The sequence below is a fragment of the Melanerpes formicivorus genome, unplaced genomic scaffold (assembly GCF_026170545.1).
Source record: "Melanerpes formicivorus ecotype bairdi unplaced genomic scaffold, bMelFor1.0.p_v2 SCAF_34, whole genome shotgun sequence".
NCBI lineage: Eukaryota > Metazoa > Chordata > Aves > Piciformes > Picidae > Melanerpes > Melanerpes formicivorus.
The window spans coordinates 4,430,881-4,453,225 of record NW_027142386.1 but is presented as its reverse complement, the minus strand read 5'-3'; the positions used below and the strand labels follow the sequence as shown (position 1 = coordinate 4,453,225).

Genomic DNA, 22,345 nt, shown 5'->3' with positions numbered 1-22,345 from the left:
CAGCACCCCAACAGATCATCAGCGAGACACAATGGACCCCAAAACCCTTTATTTGGCCAAGGCTGGGGCTGCCCCCCCCAATCCCTGATGATAAATAGGGCTACCCCCCCACCCCCCCCAAAAACCTGCCCAGCCCTCGGGGTGCAGGCAGGCAGCAGGGGGCACCCCAGGGCTGTGGAAGCCTTCCGAGGGCTGTGGAAGCCTTCCCAGGGCTGTGGAAGCCTTCCCAGGGCCGTGAGAGCCTTCCCAGGGCTGTGGAAGCCTTCCCAGGGCTGTGAGAGCCTTCCCAGGGCTGTGAGAGCCTTCCCAGGGCCGTGAGAGCCTTCCCAGGGCCGTGAGAGCCTTCCCAGGGCTGTGAGAGCCTTCCCAGGGCTGTGGAAGCCTTCCCAGGGCTGTGGAAGCCTTCCCAGGGCTGTGAGAGCCTTCCCAGGGCTGTGAGAGCCTTCCCAGGGCCGTGAGAGCCTTCCCAGGGCCGTGAGAGCCTTCCCAGGGCCGTGAGAGCCTTCCCAGGGCCGTGGAAGCCTTCCCAGGGCCGTGAGAGCCTTCCCAGGGCCGTGAGAGCCTTCCCAGGGCCGTGAGAGCCTTCCCAGGGCTGTGAGAGCCCTGAATGGGTGGTGGAAGCCTTCCCAGTGCAGGTTGGGGGGGGGTGGGATGGGGGGACAACACCAGAAGGGGCTACACCAACTTCTTGGCCTCGAAGAAGCTCTTGAGGTGCCTCATCTGCCAGATGCCAGTGAGGATGAGGATGATGGTCTGGGCAATGGACCACCAGAGCACCCTCTGGTTGGTGCTTTCGCTGGTCATGCGGAAACGCTCCTCCCGGTACTGGGGGCGGGGGGGGAAACAAAAGGAGAGTGACCATCACTGAATCATCATCACCCAGCCTGGAAAAGACCTCAGGGATCATCAAGGCCAACCTGTCTCCTATCCCCTGACACCTCCTGACAGCTAAACCCTAGCCCCAAGCACCACATCCAAAGCACCTTCAAACCCTGCCAGGGCTGGGGACTCCACCACCTCCCTGGGCAGCACATCCCAGTGGCCAATTCCTCTCTCTGGGAAGAACTTTCTTCTCCTCCCCTCCAGCCTAAACCTCCCCTGGCACAGCTTGAGACTGTGTCCTCCTGTTCTGGTGCTGGCTGCCTGGGGCAAGAGACCAAGCCCCACCTGGCTCCAACCTCCCTTCAGGGAGTTGTGGAGAGCAGTGAGGTCTCCCCTGAGCCTTGTGAAGGAGCTGGGGATGGTTAGTTTGGGAGAGGCTGAGGGGAGACCTCCTGGCTGCCTACAGCTCACTGAAGGGAGGTTGTGGAGAGGTTGGTGCTGGGCTCTGCTCACAGGTCAGTGACAGAACAGCCACAGAATCACCCAGGCTGGAAAAGACCTCAGGGATCATCAAGTCCAACCTACTACCTATCCCCTGACACCTCCTGACAACCAAACCATGGCTCCAAGGGCCACCTCTAAGCCTCTCCTGAGCACCTCCAGGGCTGGGGACTCCACCACCTCCCTGGGCAGCACATCCCAGCAGCCAATTCCTCTTCCTGGGAAGAACTTTCTCCCCACCTCCAGCCTGAACTTCCCCTGGGACAGGGGATGATGAAACAGGAAAGCTTCCCCTCCCCCACCCCCCTGGAGCCCCCCTCCTCACCCTCTGGTAGTTCTGCTCCTTCTGGATCTGCTCAACCTGGTCGAGGAGCTGGCGGGCGCGGAGCTGCAGCTCGGTCAGCTTGTCCTTGGCGGCGATCTCGGGGTAGTTGTTGGTGTGCTCCCCCACCTGGATGTCCAGGTGCACCCTCTGAGGAGTTCAAACACACAGAGAGAGAGGCTCAGCAGGCCCCCTGCCATCAGTGACCCCTCCCCCCCCGCCCCGGGGGGGGCTGCCCCGGCAGTTACCAGCTTGCCCCCGGCGAAGAGAGCCATGCGGGTGGAGTTGGAGTGCAGGCAGATCTGGTGCTCCCCCGGCGTGTGGGACGTGAAGGTGAAGCGACCCTCCGAGCCATACTGCCTGGACAGCACCACCTGCAGGGGCACACAGCCTCAGTCACCCCCAGGGGACAGCCTGGGGCAGGACCAGAGGAGGTCAGGCCTTGGAAGGGACCTCCAGAGATCTCCCAGCCCCAGCCCCCTGCCAGAGCAGGAGCAGAGAACCCAGCCCAGGGCACACAGGAACACATCCAGACAGGGCTGCAAAGGCTCCACACAAGGAGACTCCACAACCTCTCTGGGCAGCCTGCTCCAGGCTTCTGGGAGCCTCCCAGGGCAGAAGTTCCCCCTCATGTTGAAGGAGCCTCCCCTGTCCTGCTAGCCACTCTTTACCTACTGGCAGGTGGTAATGAAGCCTCCCCAAAGCCTTCTTGAGGCTCAACAACCCCCAGCGGTCCCAGCCCCTCCCAGCATCACAGCTCACAGGAGGTTAGGGGTTGGGAGGGACCTCTGGAGATCTTCCAGTCCAAGCCCTCTGCCAGAGCAGGAGCCTGCTGTGTGTGCCCCTGCTGGAGCAGGGGGGGTTGGACTGGCTGAGCTCCAGAGCTCCCTTCCCACCCCCACTGAGCTGGGTTCAGCATGATGAGGTTTGAGCTGTGGGCTGGGTGAGCTGCAGTCCACACAAGTGGAGCTGTTAAGAAACTGCACAGGATCACAGAGGAGGTCAGGGGTTGGAAGGGACCTCCAAAGATCTCCCAGCCCAAGCCCCCTGCCAGAGCAGGAGCAGAGAACCCAGCCCAGGGCACACAGGAACACATCCACACAGGGCTGCAAAGGCTCCACACAAGGAGACTCCACAACCTCTCTGGGCAGCCTGCTCCAGGGCTCTGGCAGCCTCCCAGGGCAGAAGTTCCTCCTCCTGCTGAGCTGCAACCTCCTGGGCTGCACTTTCCATCCCTTGCCCCTTGGCCTGTGCCAGGGTGCAGCTGAGCAGAGCCTGTCCCCTCCCTCCTGCCCCCCAGCCCTCAGCTCTTGAGAGACATTGATCAGATTCCTCTCAGCCTTCTCCTCTCCACACTCAGCACCCCCAGGGCTCTCAGCCTCTCCTCCCCAGGCACTGCTGCAGTCCCTTCAGCAGCCTTGCAGCCCTCCCTTGGACTCTCTCCAGCAGCTCCCTGTCCCTCCTGACCTGGGGAGCCCAGAGCTGGACACAAGCTCCCATCCATCCCATAGGCTCCCCTGTCCCAGCTGGGCAGTCCCCCAGGGACTCCACAGCCAGGCTGGTGGCTGCCCTCAGCACCCCAGGGACCTCCTGAGTGTGCTGGCTGAGACCTCAGGGACACCCCACCTCAGCTGGTGGGCACCCCCTGTGTACCAGGACCCCACACCTAGGCTAGCAAGAGCCCCAACCATGCACCCTAAATACCTCCTACCCCAGCTGGTGGGCTCCTTGCACCTCCCTAGGGACCCTTCCCACCGGGTTGGCTGGTGCCTGAGCCCTCCCAGGGAGCCCTCTGCCAGCCTGGCAGGTGCCTGGGAGTCCCAGGAGGCCTCTAGAACACCTCTAGAACCTCCCCCTGCCAGCCTGGCGGGTACCTGAGCCCACCCGAGACTCCCACCCCCCGGGTGCCCTCCGGGGCCACTCACCTTGCCGTCGGGATCCTTCACCTCGACGTGCATGCCCAGCCCCGGGGTGGAGGGCAGGAAGGACTCGGACTGCTTGTCCCACAGCTGCGTCCGGTAGTTCCCTAGGCAGGAAAGGGGAGACACAGGCGGCTCGGAGCGGGCCCGTGGGTCTCTTTCATCCCCCTTGCCCCGCGTCGCTCCGCACGGGGGGGATCTGCCCCCTGCCCCCCAGTGCCTCCTGCCCCGCCACCGCCAGCCCCTCCGCCGCCCCCGTTACCGATAACCATGGTCTCATCCGGGATTTCCTCGATGAAGCAGCGCTTCTCCGTCTCGCCGATATGGAAGTAAAGGCCGTGAGCGCTCCAGGCCGCCAGCACCAGGGCGGCAACCGCGGCCCTCAGCGCCCCGCCGCCCGCCATGGCCAGCGTCCCCCGCGGCCCCTGCTGCGCATGCGCCGGACCGGGCCCCGCGGCCGCCGCGCAGGCGCAGAGCCCGCCGCTGGCCCCGGCGCGCAGGCGCCGCCGCCTCGCTTCGCGCTGTGCGCATGCGCCGCCCTCCGCCGGCCACTCAGCGCTCCCCACGCCACACCTACGGGTGCCCGCTAGGTTCCCGCCCGCCCCGCTTGCGCATGCGCAAACCCGCTGCGCTGCCAAGCGTGGTCGCAGCGCCCCCCTCACGGTGGCGCAATCGGGAAGGCGCCGCCCCCCCCAGCTCTGGGGTTGAGAGTTCTAGCCCCGGTTCCGTCAGGTCCGATGGGTTCGGCGCCACCTGCCCCCCGTGGCTGTGTTCCCACCCCGGGGTGACCGCCCTCGATTGTCACCCGCGCCTGGCTTCTACCAGTGGGGTGGAGCCAGCCTTTCAGAGCCCTGCCTGGCAGTGTGGCAACATCACCAACAACCTCCTTCCTTCCTTCCTTCCTCCTGCTGCGCCCGGGAGGGGGGTCCCCATGGGTGAGGGGGTCCCCATGGGTGAGGAGGTCCCCACGGGTGAGGGGTCCCCATGGGTGGCTGGGTCCCTATGGGTGAGGGGGCTTCGCATAGGTGAGGGAGGGGTCTTCATGGGTGAGCTGGGTCCTGGTGGGCGAGCTGGGTCCCCACATATGAGGTGTGGGGAGGGTCCTCATGGGTGGCAGAGGGTCCCCGTGGTTGAGGAGGTGTCTTTATAGGTGGGGGAGTGCCTGTGGGTGAGGGAGGGTCCCCACAGGTGAACAGGAGGGGTGCCTAAGGGTGAGAGGGGTCCCCATGGGTCGGGGAGGTCCCTGTGATATGGGAGGGTCCCTATGGATGCCGGGGGGGGGGGGGGGGGTGCGGGAGGGTGTCTCTGGGGATGGGAGAGGGTCCCTGTGGGTGAGGAGGGGTCCCCATGGGTGAGGGGCTTCTGACGGGTATGGGAGGATCCCTATGGGTGAGGGAAGGAACCCTGGGGTGGAAGGGGGACCCCCTGGGTGAGGAGTGGGGGTCCTCATGGCTTAGCAGGGTCCCCATGGGTGAAGGGGGTCCCCAAAGGTGATCAGAGCAGGGCTGGGAAGGGACCTCGTGGATCAGAGGATCAGAGCAGGTCCCCATGGCTGAGCAGGGGCCCCATGGGTGGGGGTCCCCACGCGTGGGGGATGTCCCTATGGGTGAGGGGTCTCCACGGGTGAGAAGGTCCCCCGTGGATGAGGGGGGTTCACTATGGCTGGGGGGGGGTCCCTATGGGTGAGCAGGGTCCCCACAGATGAAGGGGGGGGGAATCCCCCTGACTGAGCAGGGTCCCTGTGCTTGAGGAGGGATCCCTATGGGGGTGGGGGGTCCCTGTGGGTGGGCAGGGTCTTTATGGTCGAGCAGGAGGTCTCTGTGTAGCTATGGGGTGAGCGGGGACCCCCAGCCCCCACCCCCCGATCCCCGGGGGGGGAAGGACCTCTTGCGGCCGGAGGGGGAAGCGGAACCGTGGGGGACGGAACCTTGGGGACAGTTACGCCACCGGCAGCCCCCCACCCCCTCCCCGCCGCGGGATGGCCGTTCCGGGAGGGGTTATAAAGGCAGGAGGGGAGGGGGGTGGGGGGTGGTGGGCAGCGGGGTGCCATGGCGTGCCAGCCTCCCTTCCTCCTCACCCTCCTCTTCCTCTGCGCAGAGGCCAAAAGCTTCGCCCTGCAGACCAAAGTCTTCCAGTACCGGTAGGTGGTGGGGAGAGCACCCACGGGGGACCACCTCGGGGGGGGGGGGAGGGAGAAGGGTTAGGGGGTGCCAGGGTGCTGGGGGCGGGCACCACTGGCACCCTCGTCCCCGGCAGGATTTGGGATGTCAACCAGAAGTCTCTTTACCTGCGCAACGACCAGCTGGTGGCAGGGCACCTGCAAGGTGCCAACGCTGCCCTGGAAGGTGAGGCTGGGGTCTGCGGGGACACGGGGGGGGGCGGGCACAGGGAGCTGTGGGCACGGCCTGATGGTGTCACCCCTCAGAGAAGGTCTTCTGGGTGCCCAACCGCTCCTTCGAGCCTGCCCGCCTGCCCATCGTCCTGGGCATCCAGAATGGCACCCGCTGCCTGGCCAGCCCCCCTGCCAGCCAGCCCACCCTGCAGCTGCAGGTCAGGGGGCACCCCGCGGGCACAGCAGGGATGGGCACAGCGTGGGCGTGCAGGTTGGGGTGCCGAGGGGGTGGGGGCGTGAAAGGGATGGAGGCACCACGAGGGTGCCAAGGGGACTGGGGGGGTCAGGGGGCATGGGGACAGCAAAGGGATGGGGACATGAAAGGGCTGGAGGTGCCATGGGGACACTATGGGGACACCAAAGGGATGGGGACACCACAGGGGATGCCAAAGGGACCAGGGGTGTCACAGGGATGGGGACACCAATGGGATGGGGACACCACAGGGGATGCCAAAGGGACCAGGGGTGTCACAGAGATGGGGACACCACAGAGGTGGGGACACCACAGAGGTGGGGACACCATGAGGGTGCCAAGAGGACTGGGGGTGTCAGGGGGCATGGGGACACCAAAGGGATGGGGACATGAATGGGATGGAGGTGCCATGGGGACAGCTTGGGCATGGAGGTTGGGGTGCCAAGGGAATGGTGGTGTGAATGGGATAGGGACACCATGAGGGTGCCAAGGGGACTGGGGGTGTCACAGGGATGGGGACACCAATGGGATGGGGACACCACAGGGGATGCCAAAGGGACCAGGGGTGTGACAGGGATAAGGACACCACAGGGGTGGGGTCACCATAGGGGTGGGGACACCACAGGGGTGGGGTCACCATAGGGATGTCGAAGGGATGGGGACATGAAAGGGATGGAGCTAGGACGGGGGACACTCTGGGGACCCCAAAGGGTTGGGGACACCGTGGGCATGGAGGTTGGGGTGCCAAGGGGTGGGGACAGGAAAGGGATGGAGATACTATGAGGGTGCCAAGGGGATTGGGGGTGCCACAGGGATGGGGACACCACAGGGGATGGGGCCACCATGGGGGGGGGGGGGCACTGTGGGGATGGGGACACACCAGGGAGGGGACTCCGTGGGGAGGGAGGCACAGGGCTGGAGGCCACTGCGGGGATGGGGACACCGTGGGGAGGGGGACACCGTGGGGAGGGGGACACCGTGGGAGGGGGGCACAGGGATGGAGGCCAGCATGGGGATGGGGACACCGTGGGGAGTGGGACACCGCGGGGAGGGAGGCACAGGGCTGGAAGCCACCGCGGGGAGGGAAGCCTGGAGGAGCAGCGGGCTGGGGAGCGAGGGCAGCTCCGGGCAGCTGGCGGTGCCAGACGGCTGCGGTGTCCCCGCAGGACGCAGACATCCGGGAGCTGCCCCGCGCCGGGGTGGCCTCGGCCACCTTCACCTTCTTCCGCTCCTACAAGGAGGGGCTGTGGCGCTTCGAGTCGGCTGCCAACCCCGGCTGGTTCCTCTGCACCTCGGCCAGGGGCCACCAGCCCCTGGGACTGTGCCAGCGCCCCGATGCCACACACCTCCTCGACTTCTACTTCCAGCTCTGCTGAGCCCCCTCCCGCCCCCTCCCCAGCCTCGTCCCCAGGGGCGGTGACATCCAACCCCTGGGACAGGGATGTCCCCGGGGATGGTGATGTCCCCTCGGGGGATGGTGGCATCTAAACCAGGATGGTGACGTCCCCCCTGGGGATGGTGACATCTCCCCTGGCACAGTGGCATCCCTCCGGGATGGTGACATCCCCCTGAGGATGGTGCCAGGTAACCCAGGACACTGCCACCTCCCTGGGGACGGTGCCACCTCCCTTGGGACGGTGACATCGCTCTGAGGACAGTGACAACGCCTGCAAGATGATGACCTCGCACCCAGGACGGTGACAGCCCCCCCAGGGACGGTGACAGCCCCCCGGGGATGGTGACAGCCCCTGGCAATAAAGACTCTTGGGCCACCTCGACCCCGTCTGGTGTGCATGGCAGAGACGAGGGGGCGGTGACATCCCCCGGGGGTGGTTGGTGGCATTCCCCTGGGGGTGGTGATATCCCCCGGGAGTGGTTGATGACATCCCCCTGGGGGTGGTGACATCTCCCGGGGGTGGTTGGTGACATCGCCCTGGGGGTGGTTGGTGGCATCCCCCCGGGGGTGGTTGGTGGCATCCCCTTGGGGGTGGTGACATCCCCCAAGGGTTGGTGACATCCCCCGGGGGTAGGTGGTGACATCCCCCAGGGGTTGGTGACATCCCCGTGGGGGTAGTGACATCTCCCGGGGGTGGGTGGTGACATCCCCTTGGGGGGGTGGTGACGACATCCCCCGGGAACAAAAATCTTTTGGGGTCACCCCGGTGCCCGGTGGCGTTGGTGGCGTCGAGGGCAGGGGAGGGCGCAGGGCATGCGGTGGCCTCCGGCGTCACCGCCAGGGGGTGGCCGAGGTTGCGCCACCGGCAGGCTGGGGACCGGGAAGGGACAGCCCCGGGAGGGTGACGCAGGCGCTGGGGATGCCCCGCACCGGATGGGTCCCTGCCCGGATTTGGGGTGACAGATGCCCCCCGCCCGGCACACCCCGGTGCCGCCGCTGGCACCGCGCCGTGTGGCACTGCCCGCCCTGCGCTGGCACTCCCTGGCCTGGGGTGGCACTGCCCGGCCTGGGGTGGCGCTCCCTGGCGTGCTGTGGCACCGCCTGGCGTGGAGTGATACTTCCTGGCCTGGAGTGGCACTGCCCGGCCTGGGGTGGCACTGCTTGGCATGGGGTGGCACTTCCTAGCATGCTGTGGCACCACCTGGCGTGGGGTGGTGCTGCCTGGCATGGAGTGGCACATGGGCACCGTGGGAACAGGGTGTGGGGGACGTTAGGGGCAGGGCACACAGCATGTGGGCACCATGGGCACAGGGGATGGGGATGGGACCTGGGGGACCCTGGGCACAGGGCACATGGGCACCACCCATGGGCACAGGGGATGGGGATGGGACCTGGGGGACCCTGGGCACAGGGCACATGGGCACCATCCATTGGCACAGGGGATGGGGATGGGACATGGGGGCACCATGGGCACATGGGGAGGACATGGGGGACCCTGGGCACAGGGCACAGGGGCACCATGGGGATGAGACACAGGGCACCTCAGGAATGGGGCACAGGCGGCCTCAGGGACAGGGCACATGGGCACCGTGGGGACAAGGTACATGGCACCATAGGGAAGGACATGTGGGCACCATGGGGGCAGGACATGTGGGCACCATGGGGCAGGACGTGTGGGCACCATGGCGGTAGGACGTGTGGGCACCATGGGGCAGGACGTGTGGGCACCATGGGGGCAGGACATGTGAGCACCATGGCGGTAGGACGTGTGGGCACCATGGGGCAGGACGTGTAGGCACCATGGGGGCAGGACATGTGGGCACCATGGGGCAGGACATGTGGGCACCATGGCGGTAGGACGTGTGGGCACCATGGGGATGGGACACAGGGGATCCTAGGGACAGGGCACAGGGGGCAGAGCAGTCTCTTGGTGGCAGGGCACAGGGGCACGGCGGGCACCGCTCATGGGGCACTGCAGGGCTTAGGGATGGCACGGGGGACATCGCCAGCCCCACGGCGGGCACGGCGGGCACGGCGGGGCACAGGGGCAGCGGGTGGCATTTCGCCATCGCCCCGCGCCGCCGTCACCAGCCCGGCACAATTACCGGGGCGGGTCCTGCCCCCTCCTGCCACACCCTGCCCCTCCCTGCCCTATAAATGCCAGCGGCAGCCTCTGGGGGGCCCAGGCAGAGCCCAGGGGACGCCGGACGGGAGCCGGGAGCTGGCAGCCGGCAGCTGGCAAGGTACCGCTGGGGACAGGGCCGGGGCCGGGGCCAGGCTGGGTCCTGCTGGGGCAGCGCTCTGCCAGCGTTCACCCTGGAGCCTACTGATAACTGCTGGGTGGCTGCCGCACCCACTCCTGTTGCTCACCCCTGCCACTCACCCCTGCCACCTACCTGTGTCACTCACCAGTGACACCCACCCCTGCCACCCACCCCTGCCACTCACCCCTGCCACCTACCTGTGTCACCCACCCCTGCCACTCACCCCTGCCACCCACCCCTGTCACCCACTCCTGTTACCCACTTGTGCCACCCACCCCTGCCACCTACCCGTGTCACCCACCCCTGCCACTCACCCCTGTCACCCACCCCTGCCACTCACCCCTGTCACCCACTCCTGTCACTCACCCCTGCCACTCACCCCTGTCACCCACCCCTGCCACCCACTCTTGTTACCCACCCCTGTTACCCACTTGTGCCACCTACCCGTGTCACCCACCAGTGACACCCACCCCTGTTACCCACTGGTGTCAAGCACCCCGTCACCCACTCGTGCCACTCATGCATGTCACCCACCTGTGTGCCACCTACCTGTGTGCCACCCACCTGTGTCACCTTCTTCCTCAGGCGGGCTCAGACATGTCACACACGCGCAGATCTGCTGCCAGGTGAGTGGGGACAGCGTGGGGACAGCGTGGGGGCAGTGTGGGGGCAGTGTGGGGACAATTCAGGGGCAGTTTGGAGACAGTGTGGGGACAGCGTGGGGACAATGTGGGGGCAGCTGGGGGGCAGTTTGGGGGCAGCTTGGGGACAGCGTGGGGGCAGTTTGGGGACAGTTCAGGGGCAGTTTGGGGACAGCTTGGGGGCAGTTTGGGGACAGTTCAGGGGCAGTTTGGGGACAGCTTGGGGACAATTCAGGGGTAGTTTGGGGACATCTTGGGGACAGCTTGGGGACAGTTCAGGGGTAGTTTTGGGACAGCTGGGGGGCAGTTTGGGGACAGCTTGGGGGCAGCATGGGGACAGCGTGGGGGCAGTTTGGGGACAGGGTTGTCCTCCCCCCTCCTCCCCAGGGCTGGGGTGACACAGGGTGGCACTGCCCTTACCTCTCTGCCACCCATGGATGCAGGGGGGCTGGGACACACCGGGCTCAGCGCCAGCTGCAGAGGACCCCTCCGCCTGGCATGGTGGCAGAGGGCACAGAGCACAGGATGGAGTCTGTCATCGACCCCGACATGGAGGCCTTGTTCAAGGAGTTCCTGGACGGTACAGCCTGGGGGGCACAGGGACCCTGTCCCCTCCTGTCCCCTCCTGTCCCCTGTGTCCCTGCTGCCCCTCCTCCCCATGTCCTCATGTCCTTGTGTCCCCTGGTCCTTACATGTCCCCTTGTACCCAGCACATGTGTCCCCCCCATCTCCATGTCCCCATGTCCCCGTGTGCCACATCCCCACATCCATGTCCCCATGAGCCACATCCCCACAGCCACATCCTTGTCCCCATGTCCCCATGTGCCACATCCCCACATCCATGTCTCCATGAGCCACATCCCCACAGCCACATCCATGTCCCCATGTCCCCATGTGCCACATCCCCACATCCATGTCCCCATGTGCCACATCCCCACAGCCACATCCCCACATCCTTGTCCCCATGTCCCCATGAGCCACATCCCCACATCCATGTCCCCATGTGCCACATCCCCACAGCCACATCCCCACATCCTTGTCCCCATGTCCCCATGAGCCACATCCCCACATCCATGTCCCCATGTCCCCATGTGCCACATCCCCACATCCATGTCCCCATGGACCATGTCCCCATGGACCACATCCCCACGGACCACATCCCCACAGCCACATCCCCACACTCATGGCCCCATGTCCCCATGAGCCACATCCCCACATCCTTGTCCCCATGCCCCCATGCCCCCCCCCGTGCCCCATGCCCCCATCCCCCTGCTCTCACATTCCCATGGTGCCCAATGTCCCCTTCCTGTGTCCCTGTGTCCCTTGTGCCCACATCCCTGTGACATCCCCATGTCCCTACGTCCTTATCACACCCATGCTCCCCAGCCCCATGTCCCCATATCTCCATGTCCCTCGTGTCCCCCTGTCCCTCAGCCTCATGTCTCCATGTCCCCATGTCCCCCATCCCCATGTCCCCCAGTTCCATGTCCCCCATGCTCCCCATCCCCACTTCCCCCGGGCACCCCTGCGGGCCCCCGGTGGATGTGCCCCCACCCCCACGTGCCCCCAGCGCCTCCCCCGCGCTGTGCCCTCCCCGTGCCCCCTGCCTGCCTCCCCGTCCCGAGCCTGCGGCTGCTCTGTGCCAGAGGTCCCTGTGACAGCCTTCTCGGAGGAGGTGTCCCGGCGGCGGCAGCCCTACCACTACCTGGTGCGGGACACGGAGCAGAAGGGACTCTGCCTGCACGACGGACGCCTGGTGGCCACCAGCCTGCAAGGTGCCAACTCCGCCCAGGAAGGTAGGTGCCCCTGGGTGGGCAGCAGGCGGCCCCAAACCCTCCCCCTCCCCATATCCCCCCGTGGCTGCTCCGATTTACATCCCCTCCCAAACCCCTTCTCCCCCCCCCCCCCCCAAAGAACTCATCAGCGTGGTGCCCAACATCCACCTGGACCGCCAGCGCTGCCCTCTCATCGTGGGCATCCGGGGGGGCACCCAGGCCCTCTCCTGTGGCACTGGCCCCGAGCCCCAGCTGAAGCTGGAGGTGAGTATGGGGGCGGGAGGGGGACCCAGGGTGGGAGGCACCCAAGAGGTAAGAGGGGAGAAGTCCAAGGGGGGGGCAACCCAAGGTGGGCATCTCAAGGAGGGGCATCCCAGGGAGGGGCATCCTAAGGGGGAACAGCCCAAGGGAGGGCAGCCCAAGGTGGGCATCCCAAGGTGGGCATCCCAAGGGGGTGCAGTCCAAGGTGGGGGCATCCCAAGGTGGGGGCATCCCAAGGTGGGCATCCCAAAGTGGGCACCCCAAGGTGGGGTCATCCCGAGGTGGGACAGGCCAAGACGGTGCCAGCTTGAGGTGGTGGCAGCTGGAGATGGGGGGGTCCGTGAGGGGGTGCCAGCTTGAGGTGGTGGCAGTTGGAGATGGGGGGGTCCGTGAGGGGGTGCCAGCTTGAGGTGGTGGCAGCTGGAGATGGGGGGTCCGTGAGGGGGTGCCAGCTTGAGGTGGTGGCAGCTGGAGATGGGGGTCCGTGAGGGGGTGCCAGCTTGAGGTGGTGGCAGCTGGAGATGGGGGGTCCGTGAGGGGGTGCCAGCTTGAGGTGGTGGCAGCTGGAGATGGGGGGTCAGTGAGGGGGTGCCACTCTGGTGCCATGTGGGGCCAGAGGCACCTGGCGACGGTGCCACACGCGGCTGGAGGTTCCCTGGGATGGTGCCCCCCAGCGGCGGTGCCCCAGCGGTGCCCTCCCCACCCACGGCAGGCAGTGGAGCTGATGGAGCTGTTCTCCCGGCGGGAGGAGGCCACCCCCTGCACCTTCTACAAGACCTTCAGCGGCTCCACTCACACCTTCGAGGCGGCAGCTTTCCCGGGGCACTTCCTCAGCACCACCGCCGGGCACGGCGAGCCCCTGACCCTGGCGCCCCCTCCCCACGTCACCTCCTTCTACCTGAGCCGCAAGTGACCGGCGGGGGGGTGGCAGCCAGGGGCGGGGATGTCCTCCCCACCGCCACTCCCCCGGGGCGGAGGAATAAAGACAAAGAGGCTGAGCTCGGCTGGTGCTGTGCGGCTTGGGAGGGGAAGGGGGAAAGACCAAGCCCCCACGGGGCAGGGTTGGCCCTGATGGGGCAGAGTCGGGTCCATGTGGGGCTGGGTCGGGTCCATGTGGGGCTGGCTCAGGTCCATGTAGGGCTGGGTCAGGTCCATATGGGGCAGGATCAGGTCCATATGGGGCAAGATCAGGTCCATGTGGGGCAAGATCAGGTCCATATGGGGCAAGATCAGGTCCATGTGGGGCTAGGTCAGGTCCATACAGGGCTGGGTCAGGTCCATATGGGGCAGGATCAGGTCCATGTGGGGCTGGGTCAGGTCCATATGGGGCTGGGTTAGGTCCATATGGGGCAGGACCACGTCCATACAGGGCATAATCAGGAGCACACAGGACAGGATCAGGTCCATACAGGGCAGGATCAGGTCCATATGGGCCAGGATCAGGCCCATATTGATCGAGATCAGGTCTATATGGGTCAGGATCAGGTTCATGTGGAGCAGGATCAGGCCCACATGGTGCTGGGCTGGGTCCTGCAGGTCAGTTCTGGCTGCAGTTCTCTTCGAGGTCTTCCCCAGTGCTCTGGGTGAGGAGATTGAGGCTGCCTCAGGCAGCTGGCACTGAGCTGGGTGGCAGAGCTGAGCTGCTGGAGGCTCTGCAGAGGGACCTGTGCCAGGCTGGGTGGATGTGCCAAGGCCAATGGGATGAGGTTCAGCAGTGCCAAGGGCTGAGTCCTGCCCTTGGGGCATAGCAACCCCAAGGAAGGCTCCAGGCTGGAAAGTGCCTGGTGGGGAAAAGGCCCTGGGGGTGCTGGGTGCCAGCAGCTGGGGAGGAGCCAGGGGGTGCCCAGGTGGCCAAGAAGGTCACCAGCAGCCTGGCCTGGAGTGGGCAGCAGGAGCAGGGCAGGGATTGTGCCCCTGGACTGGGCACTGGGGAGGCCACAGCTTGAGGGCTGGGCTCAGGGTTGGGCTCCTGACTGCCAGAAGGACTTTGAGGGCTGGAGCAGGGCCAGAGAAGGGCAAGGAAGGTGGGGAAGGGTCTGGAGAAGAGGGCTGGGGAGGAGCAGCTGAGGGAGCTGGGGAGAGGGAGGCTGAGGGGAGACCTTCTGGCTCTCTCTCTACAGCTCCCTGAGAGGAGGCTGGAGCCAGGTTCCACCTCTCCTCCTAGGGAGCTGGAGGGAGCCAGGAGGTCTCTTCTGCCCAGGGGGAGGTGATGGAAGAGGAGGAAATGGCCTCAGGTTGCCCCAGGGCAGGTTCAGGTTGCCCCTGAGGGACAATTTCTGCCCCCTGAGGCTTGCCCAGGCCTGGCCCAGGCTGCCCAGGGGCAGTGGTGGAGCCCCCAGGGGCAGTGGTGGAGCCCCCAGGGCAGTGGTGGAGCCCCCAGGCCTGGAGGGGTTTCCAAGCCCTGGAGCTGTGGTGCTGAGGGCCATGGGGGGGGCCGTGCCCTGGCAGGCTCAGGCTTCTATGGGCTTGGACTGGGGCCCATGGGGCAGGGATGGTCCCCGTGGGACAGGGCTGGGCCCTATGGGGCAGGGTTGGTCTCTGTGGGTCAGGATTGGTCCCTATGGGGCAGGGTTGATGCCCATGGGGCAGGGTTAGTCTCTGTGGGTCAGGATTGGTCCCTATGGGGCAGGGTCGGTCCCCGTGGGGCAGGGTTGGTCTTTGTGGGTCAGGATTGGTCCCCGTGGGGCAGGGTCGGTCCCCGTGGGGCAGCGCCGAGGCCGCTCCGATCCCCCCGGGACTTGAATCAGCGCTGCAGGGGCAGGCTCCAGTCTGGCCCCGCCCAGGGGGCGTGGCTCAAGTGCGGGGCGTTTCCATTGGGCGGCTTCTCCCTCCCCCCGGTCCCCATGTCCCCTCCCCCAGCGCTGACTGGGCGTGGCCTGCAGGGGGCGTGCCCACGGCAGGACCCGCCCCGCGGCGCGCGCCGGCAGTGCCGGTAAGGGAGGGGCTGAGGGGGGAGGGGGCAGCAGTGGGACCCCTGGAGGGGTCCTCAGGGACCGGGTTGGGGCTCAGGGTCCCTGTGGGACCTCCCTCGGCGCCCAGCGCAGCCCGGGGACCACCCCGGCCAGGGAGGGGCTGGGGAGGGGGTGGGGGAGGTTCTGCGATCACGGAAGGGCCACCCCCTCCCCCTCCAAAACCCCTGGGGAGCGCTTGGACGTCCCCCAGCCCCCAGCCCTGGGGGTCCCCCCAACCTCTGTGGGTGTCCCACCCCACTTCTTCTGTGCCCTCCCCCCCCCCCCTTTAGGGTCCCACTCACTTTTTGAGTGCCCCCCCCCCAGCTTTCTTAGGTGCTCCCTTCCATTCCTTCCCCCCTCCCCTTCTTTAGAGTCCCCCCAAAACCTTGTGGACTCCCTCCCCCAGACCCCCAAAACTTGGGGATCCCTCCCACCCCCCCCCGGACACCTCTGGAGTCTCCCCCCGCGCACCCTCTGCGGTCTTCAGAACCCACCCCCCCAGACACCTCCCCTCTTTGGGACCCCCTCCCCTTTGGAGACCTTCCCATTTAGGACCCCCCCCAAAAACCAAAGCTCCCCGAACCCCTTTGGGGGTCTTCCCCCCCACCTTTTAGGACCCCCCCCCCCCCGCGCCGCGCCACGCTAGCCGCAGTTACGGGGCAGGACGGGGGGCAAGGTGCGGGGAGCCCTCCCCTTCTGTGTGCCCCCCCCCGAATAACCCTTTCGTGTCTCCCGCTTCGGGACCCCCTCCGAACCCCTCCTGACCCCCAGCCCCTTTGGGGCCCCCCCTCCACTTTTTGCGCCCCCGCCCCCCCCCCCCCCCAATAACCGCAGATGTGGGGCGCCCCCCTCCCCCCCAATAACCCTTTTGTGTCTCCCACTTCGGGACCCCCTCCGTACCCCCCCTCCACCCCCTCATCCCCTTTGGGGTCCCCTCTCCACTTTTTCCGCCCCCCCCTCCTCCCATAACCGCAGATGTGGGGCAGGATGTGGGGTGCCCCCCCGCGACCCCGGGGTGCCCCCCCCAACACTTTCATGCCGCTCCTTTGGGACCCCCTCCGAACCCCCCCTGTTCCCCCTCCCAGCCCCTTTAGGGTCCCCCCTCCGCTTTTTGCGCCCCTCCCCCCCGCAACCGCAGGTGTGGGGCAGGATGTGGGGTGCCCCCAGCCCCCCCTCCCCCCCCCCTTTTCCTGCCCCGGGCCCCGGAAGCCGGCGGCGGTGACGCGCGGGGCGCGGGGCCGTGCCGCTGCCCTGCGGTGGCCGCGGGGTGACGCCGGACGGGGCTGAGGCTGCTGCCCCCCTCCCCACTGCGACTCAGGTGCCCACCCCGACCCCCTCCCCGACCCCCCGACCTCCCCCCTCCCCCGGCTGATCTTCCTCCTCCTTGCTCCTTCCTCCTTCCCTCACGCTTCCCTTTCTGGTCCCTCCCTGCTGACTTCTTCCTCATTCCCTCTCTCCCGCCTCCCTCCCTCTTCCTGCTTCCTTCTCTGCTTCCCTCCCTCTTCCTGCCTCCTTCCCTGCTTCCCTCCCTCTTCCTGCCTCCTTCCCTGCTTCCCTCCCTCCCTGCTTCCCTCCCTCTCTCCCTCATCCCTCCCTCCTTCCTCCTATGATCCCTCCCTCCAACTTCCCACCCTCCCTTCCTCCTCCCTCCTTCCCCCCTCATCTTCCTTCCTCCCTCCGACTTCCCTCTCTCCTTCCTTCCCCCACACCCCTCCATCCTTTCCTCCTGACCCTCTTCCATCTGTCCCTCCTCCATCTTTCCCTCTCCTTCTCTTCTTCCTCCAACCTTCCTTCTTCCTTTCTCTCCCTCTCTCTCCCCTACATCCCTCCATCCTCCCCTGCATCCCTCCCTCTCTTCTCCCTCTCTCCTTCCCTTCTCCATCTCTCCCTTCCTTCCTTCTCCCCTTCCCCCTTCCTCTCCCTTCCCCCTCCCCCCTTTCTTTCCCCTTCCTCTCTCCCTCCCCCTCTCCCTTCCTTTCCTCCTCCCCCTCCCTTTCCCTCTCCTCCTCCCTCTCCCTTTCCCCCTTCCTCTCTCCCCTCCCTCTGCCTCTCCCTCCCTCCCTCCCTCTTTCCTCTCTCCATCTCCCTCCCTCCCCAAGTCCAGTTCCAGGTCCCTCCCCAACCACCCTCTCCCCTGTCCCCCTCCAGGTCTGTCCCAGAGCCATGGGGCCGGGCACGCTGGCACCGGCCGGGGCGGGCAGCTCCCTGCCCACCGCCAGGGGGCAGCCATAGCCAGGGGCACCAGCGCACCATGGAACCAGTGGGCACCGGCACTGGCACCGCGCTCCTGGCCTCGCAGGATGCCATCATCTTCTCAGGGATGGGGGCTGAAGGAGTGACCACCCCAAGCGTGGCACCTACCCTGGCACCCAACATGGCACCTGGCTTGGCACCAACCATGGCACCCACGGCACCTACCCTGGCACCCAACATGGCACCTGGCTTGGCACCAACCATGGCACCCACCACGGCACCTACCCTGGCACCCAACATGGCACCTGGCTTGGCACCAACCGTGGCACCCACCATGGCACCCACCCTGGCACCCAACATGGCACCTAGCTTGGCACCCAACATGGCACCTAGCTTGGCACCAAATATGGCACCCAACAAGACACCCACTGTGGCACCTACCCTGGCACCCACCATGGCACCTATCTTGGCACCCATCATGGCACCAACCATGGAACCCAAGACACCCACTGTGGCACCTCCCCTGGCATCCACCATGGCACCTAGATTGGCACCCATCATGGCACCAACCATGGAACCCCACGTGGCACCAACTGTAGCACCCACCGTGGCACCCACCGTGGCACCCACCGTGGCACCCAAGACATCCACTGTGGCACCTCCCCTGGCATCCACCGTACCTGGCTTGGCACCTACCATTGGACCCACCATGGCACCAACCATGGAACCCTATGTGGCACCCACCATGGCATCAACTGTAGCACCCACCGTGGCACCCACCATGGCACCCAAGACACCCACTGTGGCACCTCCCCTGGCACCCACTGTGGCACCTAGCTTGGCACCTAGCATCGAACCCCCCATGACAACCACTGTGGCATCCAGCATGGCACCAACCATGGAACCCACCATGGCACCGACCATGCCACCCAGCATGGCACCCACCAAGGCACCCACCGTGGCACCCAGCCTGGCACCCCCAGCAGCGATGTCTTCCTGGCCAGCCTGCTCCAAGCGCAGCTCTGCGTCTGGGACCTGCAGGGAGCCCTTGAGGAGCAGCTGGACGGTGCCCGCCGTGCCCGGGCAGCGCAGGACGCCTGGCACCATGCCCCCGGGGCCAGGAGCGTGGCCGTGGCACAGAGCGGCTCACACCGGCACTGCGGCGCTGGGGCTGTGGAGCAGAGCACCTGGCACCGCCCTGGGCACGTGGGTGGGGGCAGCTCACCCAAGGACGTGCCCATGGGTGGGGGCAGCTCACCCAGCTTCATGCCCATGGAGAACAGCTCACCCCAGGCCATGCCCACGGGTGGGGGCATCTCAACCAGCTTCATGCCATGGAGAACAGCTCACCCCAGGCCATGCCCCTGGAGCACAGCTCACCCCAGGCCATGCTCATGGGTGGGGGCATCTCAACCAGCTTCATGCCCATGGAGAGCATCTCACCCAAGGTCATGCCCCTGGAGCACAGCTCACCCCAGGCCATGCCCACGGGTGGGGGCAGCTTCCACGAGCACCAAGGCCACAGATCCACGTACAGGAGCACCCTTCAGGTGCCCAGGGGTGAGAGCACCTCCCAGGAGCACCATGGCCATGTGCCCACAGGTGAGGGCATCTCACCCAAGTCCATCCCCATGGCTGAGGTCACCTCCATGAGCACCATGGATCCACCCAGGAGAGCATCTTCCATGTGCCCAGGGGTGGAAGCATCTCCCCCAGGTCCATCTCCATGGCTGGGAGCAGCTTCCAGGAGCCCCAAGGCCACAGATCCACACTGGAGGAGCATCTTCTACTTGTCTACATCTGAGAGCACCTCCCAGGAGCACCATGGCCACCTGCCCACAGGTGAGGGCATCTCACCCAACTTCATGCCTGGGGAGAAGAACATCTCACCCAAGTCCATCCCATGGCTGGGAGCAGCCTCCATGAGCACCAAGGATCCACCAGGAGAGCATCTTCCACTTGTCCATGAGTGAGAACATCACACAGGAGCACCATGGCCACCTGCCTAGTGATGGAAGCATCTCACCCAAGTCCATCCTCATGGATGGGAACAGCTTCCATGAGCACCAAGGATCCACCCAGGAGAGCATCTTCCACTTGTCCATGGGTGGGAACATCACACAAGAGCACCATGGCCACCTGCCCACAGGTGAGGGCATCTCACCCAACTTCATGCCTGGGGAGAAGAACATCTCACCCAAGGCCATCCCCATGGCTGAGGTCACCTTTCCATGAGCACCATGGATACACCCAGGAGAGCATCTTCCACTTGTCCACATCTGAGAGCACCTCCCAGGAGCACCATGGCCACCTGCCTAGAGATGGAAGCATCTCCCCCAGGTCCATCTCCATGGCTGGGAGCAGCGTCCATGAGCACCAAGGATCCACCCAGGAGAGCATCTTCCACGTGCCCAGGGGTGGAAGCATCTCCCCCAGGTCCATGCCCATAGCTGGAAGCAGCTTCCATGAGCCCCAAGGCCACAGATCCACACTGGGAGAGCATCTTCCACTTGTCCACATCTGAGAGCACCTCCAGGAGCACCATGGCCACCTGCCTAGAGATGGAAGCATCTCACCCAAGCCCATCTTCACGGATGGGAACAGCCTCCATGAGCACCAAGGATCCACCCAGGAGAGCATCTTCCACTTGTCCAGGTGTGAGAACATCACACAGGAGCACCATGGCCACCTGCCCACAGGTGAGGGCATCTCACCCAAGTCCATCCCCATGGCTGAGGTCACCTTCCATGAGCACCAAGGATCCACCCAGGAGAGCATCTTCCACGTGCCCAGGGGTGGAAGCATCTCCCCCAGGTTCATGCTCGTAGCTGGGAGCAGCTTCCATGAGCCCCAAGGCCACAGATCCACCCAGGAGAGCATCTTCCACTTGTCCACATCTGAGAGCACCTCCCAGGACCTCCATGGACAGTTGCCTAGAGATGGAAGCATCTCACCCAAGTCCATCCTCATGGATGGGAACAGCTTCCATGAGCACCAAGCATCCACCCAGGAGAGCATCTTCCACTTGTCCAGCGGGTGAGAGCACCTCCCAGGAGCACCATGGCCATGTGCCCACAGGTGAGGGCATCTCACCCAAGGCCATGCCTGTGGAGAAGAACATCTCACCCAAGTCCATCCCCATGGCTGAGGTCACCTTCCATGAGCACCAAGGATCCACGCAGGAGAGCATCTTCCACTTGTCCAGGGGTGGAAGCATCTCCTCCAGGTCCATCTCCATGGCTGGGAGCAGCCTCCATGAGCACCAAGGATCCACCCAGGAGAGCATCTTCCAGGTGCCCAGGGGTGAGAACACCTCCCAGGAGCACCATGGTCATGTGCCCACAGGTGAGGGCATCTCACCCAAGTCCATCCTCATGGATGGGAACAGCTTCCATGAGCACCAAGGTTGTGGATCCACCCAGGAGAGCATCTTCCACGTGCCCAGGGGTGAGAACACCTTGCAGGAGCACCATGGCCACCTGCCCCCAGGTGAGGGCATCTCACCCCACTTCATGCCTGGGGAGAACATCTCACCCAAGTCCATCCCCATGGCTGAGGTCACCTTCCATGAGCACCAAGGATCCACCCAGGAGAGCATCTTCCACGTGCCCAGGGGTGAGAACATCACACAGGAGCACCATGGCCATGTGCCCACAGGTGAGGGCATCTCACCCAAGTCCATCCTCATGGATGGGGAGCAGCTTCCATGAGCACCAAGGTTGTGGATCCATCCAGGAGAGCATCTTCCACTTGTCCAGGGGTGGAAGCATCTCCCCCAGGTCCATCTCCGTGGCTGGGAGCAGCTTCCAGGAGCCCCAAGGCCACAGATCCACCCAGGAGAGCATCTTCCACTTGTCCAGGGGTGGAAGCATCTCCCCCAGGTCCATGCCCATGGCTGGGAGCATCCCCCAGGAGAACATGACCAGGGATGGCACCACCTCACCCATGCCCATGAATGGATCTATCTTGCTCAAGCCCATGCCCATGGCTGGCACCACCTCACCCAGGCCCATGCCCATGGATGAGGACATCTCTGAGGACACCATGCCCACAGCTGGCACCATCTCACCCATGCCCATGGATGGATCTATCTCACCCAATCCCATGCCCTTGGGCTGGCACCACCTCAGCCACTGGTGAGAGCAAACACAGCAAGGAGGAGGAGGAAGAAGAGGAGGAGAAGGAAGAAGAGGAGAAGGAGGAAGAAGAGGAGAAGGAGGAAGAAGAGAAGGAGGAGGAAGAAGAGGAGGAGGAGGAAGAAGAGGAGAAGGAGGAAGAAGAGGAGGAGGAGGAAGAAGAGGAGGAGGAGGAGGGCACTGAAGACCCTGCTGGATGCTCCTCAGAGGAGGAAGATGCTGAGGAGGATCTGGAGGAGGATCTGGAGGAGGAGGAGCTGGAGGAGGACCTGGAGGAGGAGGAGTCTGGAGCCTCACTTCCAGACCAATCCTTTGTTCCAGAGCAGGGGGGCTGGCACCCCTGGGTGCCCACTGGGTGCCCCTTTACCGACCACACAGTGCCACCCTCCAGCCACTGCTCATCACTGAGGGGGAAGATGCCACCCAAGGGGGTGAAGATGCCACCCAAAGGGTTGGTGATGCCACCCAAAGGGTTGGTGTGACACCACCCAAGAAGGTGAAGATGCCACCCAATGGGTTGGTGATGCCACCCAGGGAGGTGAAGATGCCACCCAAGAGGGTGAAGATGCCACCCAAGGA

General features: G+C 65.4%; 5 protein-coding genes across 9 annotated transcripts in view; 3 read left to right on the top strand and 2 right to left on the bottom strand.

Moving 5' to 3' along the window:
- Positions 1-111: 111 nt before the first annotated feature.
- On the bottom strand, positions 112-4,003 carry TMED4 (transmembrane p24 trafficking protein 4). The gene is made up of 5 exons (XM_068156632.1): positions 3,827-4,003; positions 3,571-3,671; positions 1,894-2,019; positions 1,649-1,795; positions 112-825 (listed from the first exon to the last, which is right to left on the bottom strand). The coding sequence occupies exons 1-5, from the start codon at positions 3,966-3,968 to the stop codon at positions 676-678; spliced, it is 666 nt and encodes a 221-aa protein (XP_068012733.1). The 5' UTR covers positions 3,969-4,003; the 3' UTR covers positions 112-675.
- A 256-nt stretch (positions 4,004-4,259) lies between these two features.
- LOC137450288 (interleukin-1 receptor antagonist protein-like) lies at positions 4,260-7,915 on the top strand. 4 transcript variants are annotated; one of them, XM_068156650.1, is made up of 5 exons: positions 4,260-4,535; positions 5,662-5,704; positions 5,821-5,909; positions 5,990-6,114; positions 7,316-7,915. In XM_068156650.1, the coding sequence occupies exons 1-5, from the start codon at positions 4,496-4,498 to the stop codon at positions 7,523-7,525; spliced, it is 507 nt and encodes a 168-aa protein (XP_068012751.1). In that variant the 5' UTR covers positions 4,260-4,495; the 3' UTR covers positions 7,526-7,915. The 4 variants fall into 4 exon arrangements, with proteins under 4 accessions (XP_068012751.1, XP_068012747.1, XP_068012749.1 ...); XM_068156646.1 differs by having other exon boundaries at positions 4,415-4,517; XM_068156648.1 differs by having other exon boundaries at positions 4,421-4,499.
- Positions 7,916-9,742: 1,827 nt separating this feature from the next.
- Positions 9,743-13,484, top strand: LOC137450268 (interleukin-36 receptor antagonist protein-like). 2 transcript variants are annotated; one of them, XM_068156623.1, is made up of 6 exons: positions 9,743-9,788; positions 10,395-10,435; positions 10,894-11,030; positions 12,097-12,246; positions 12,365-12,489; positions 13,199-13,484. In XM_068156623.1, the coding sequence occupies exons 2-6, from the start codon at positions 10,407-10,409 to the stop codon at positions 13,397-13,399; spliced, it is 642 nt and encodes a 213-aa protein (XP_068012724.1). In that variant the 5' UTR covers positions 9,743-9,788; positions 10,395-10,406; the 3' UTR covers positions 13,400-13,484. The 2 variants fall into 2 exon arrangements, with proteins under 2 accessions (XP_068012724.1, XP_068012723.1); XM_068156622.1 differs by lacking the exon at positions 9,743-9,788 and having other exon boundaries at positions 10,111-10,435.
- A 1,904-nt stretch (positions 13,485-15,388) lies between these two features.
- LOC137450249 (uncharacterized) lies at positions 15,389-21,396 on the top strand. The gene is made up of 2 exons (XM_068156580.1): positions 15,389-15,418; positions 17,586-21,396. The coding sequence occupies exon 2, from the start codon at positions 17,689-17,691 to the stop codon at positions 19,192-19,194; it is 1,506 nt and encodes a 501-aa protein (XP_068012681.1). The 5' UTR covers positions 15,389-15,418; positions 17,586-17,688; the 3' UTR covers positions 19,195-21,396.
- Positions 21,299-22,345, bottom strand: part of LOC137450022 (uncharacterized) — a 7,280-nt gene continuing 6,233 nt past the window's right edge. Inside the window, exons 3-4 of the mRNA XM_068156154.1 lie at positions 21,756-22,035; positions 21,299-21,628 (exon numbers count right to left, since the gene is read on the bottom strand). Of these exons, the coding sequence (XP_068012255.1) occupies positions 21,299-21,628; positions 21,756-22,035 (610 nt within the window). The remainder of the gene's footprint in view (positions 21,629-21,755; positions 22,036-22,345) is intronic.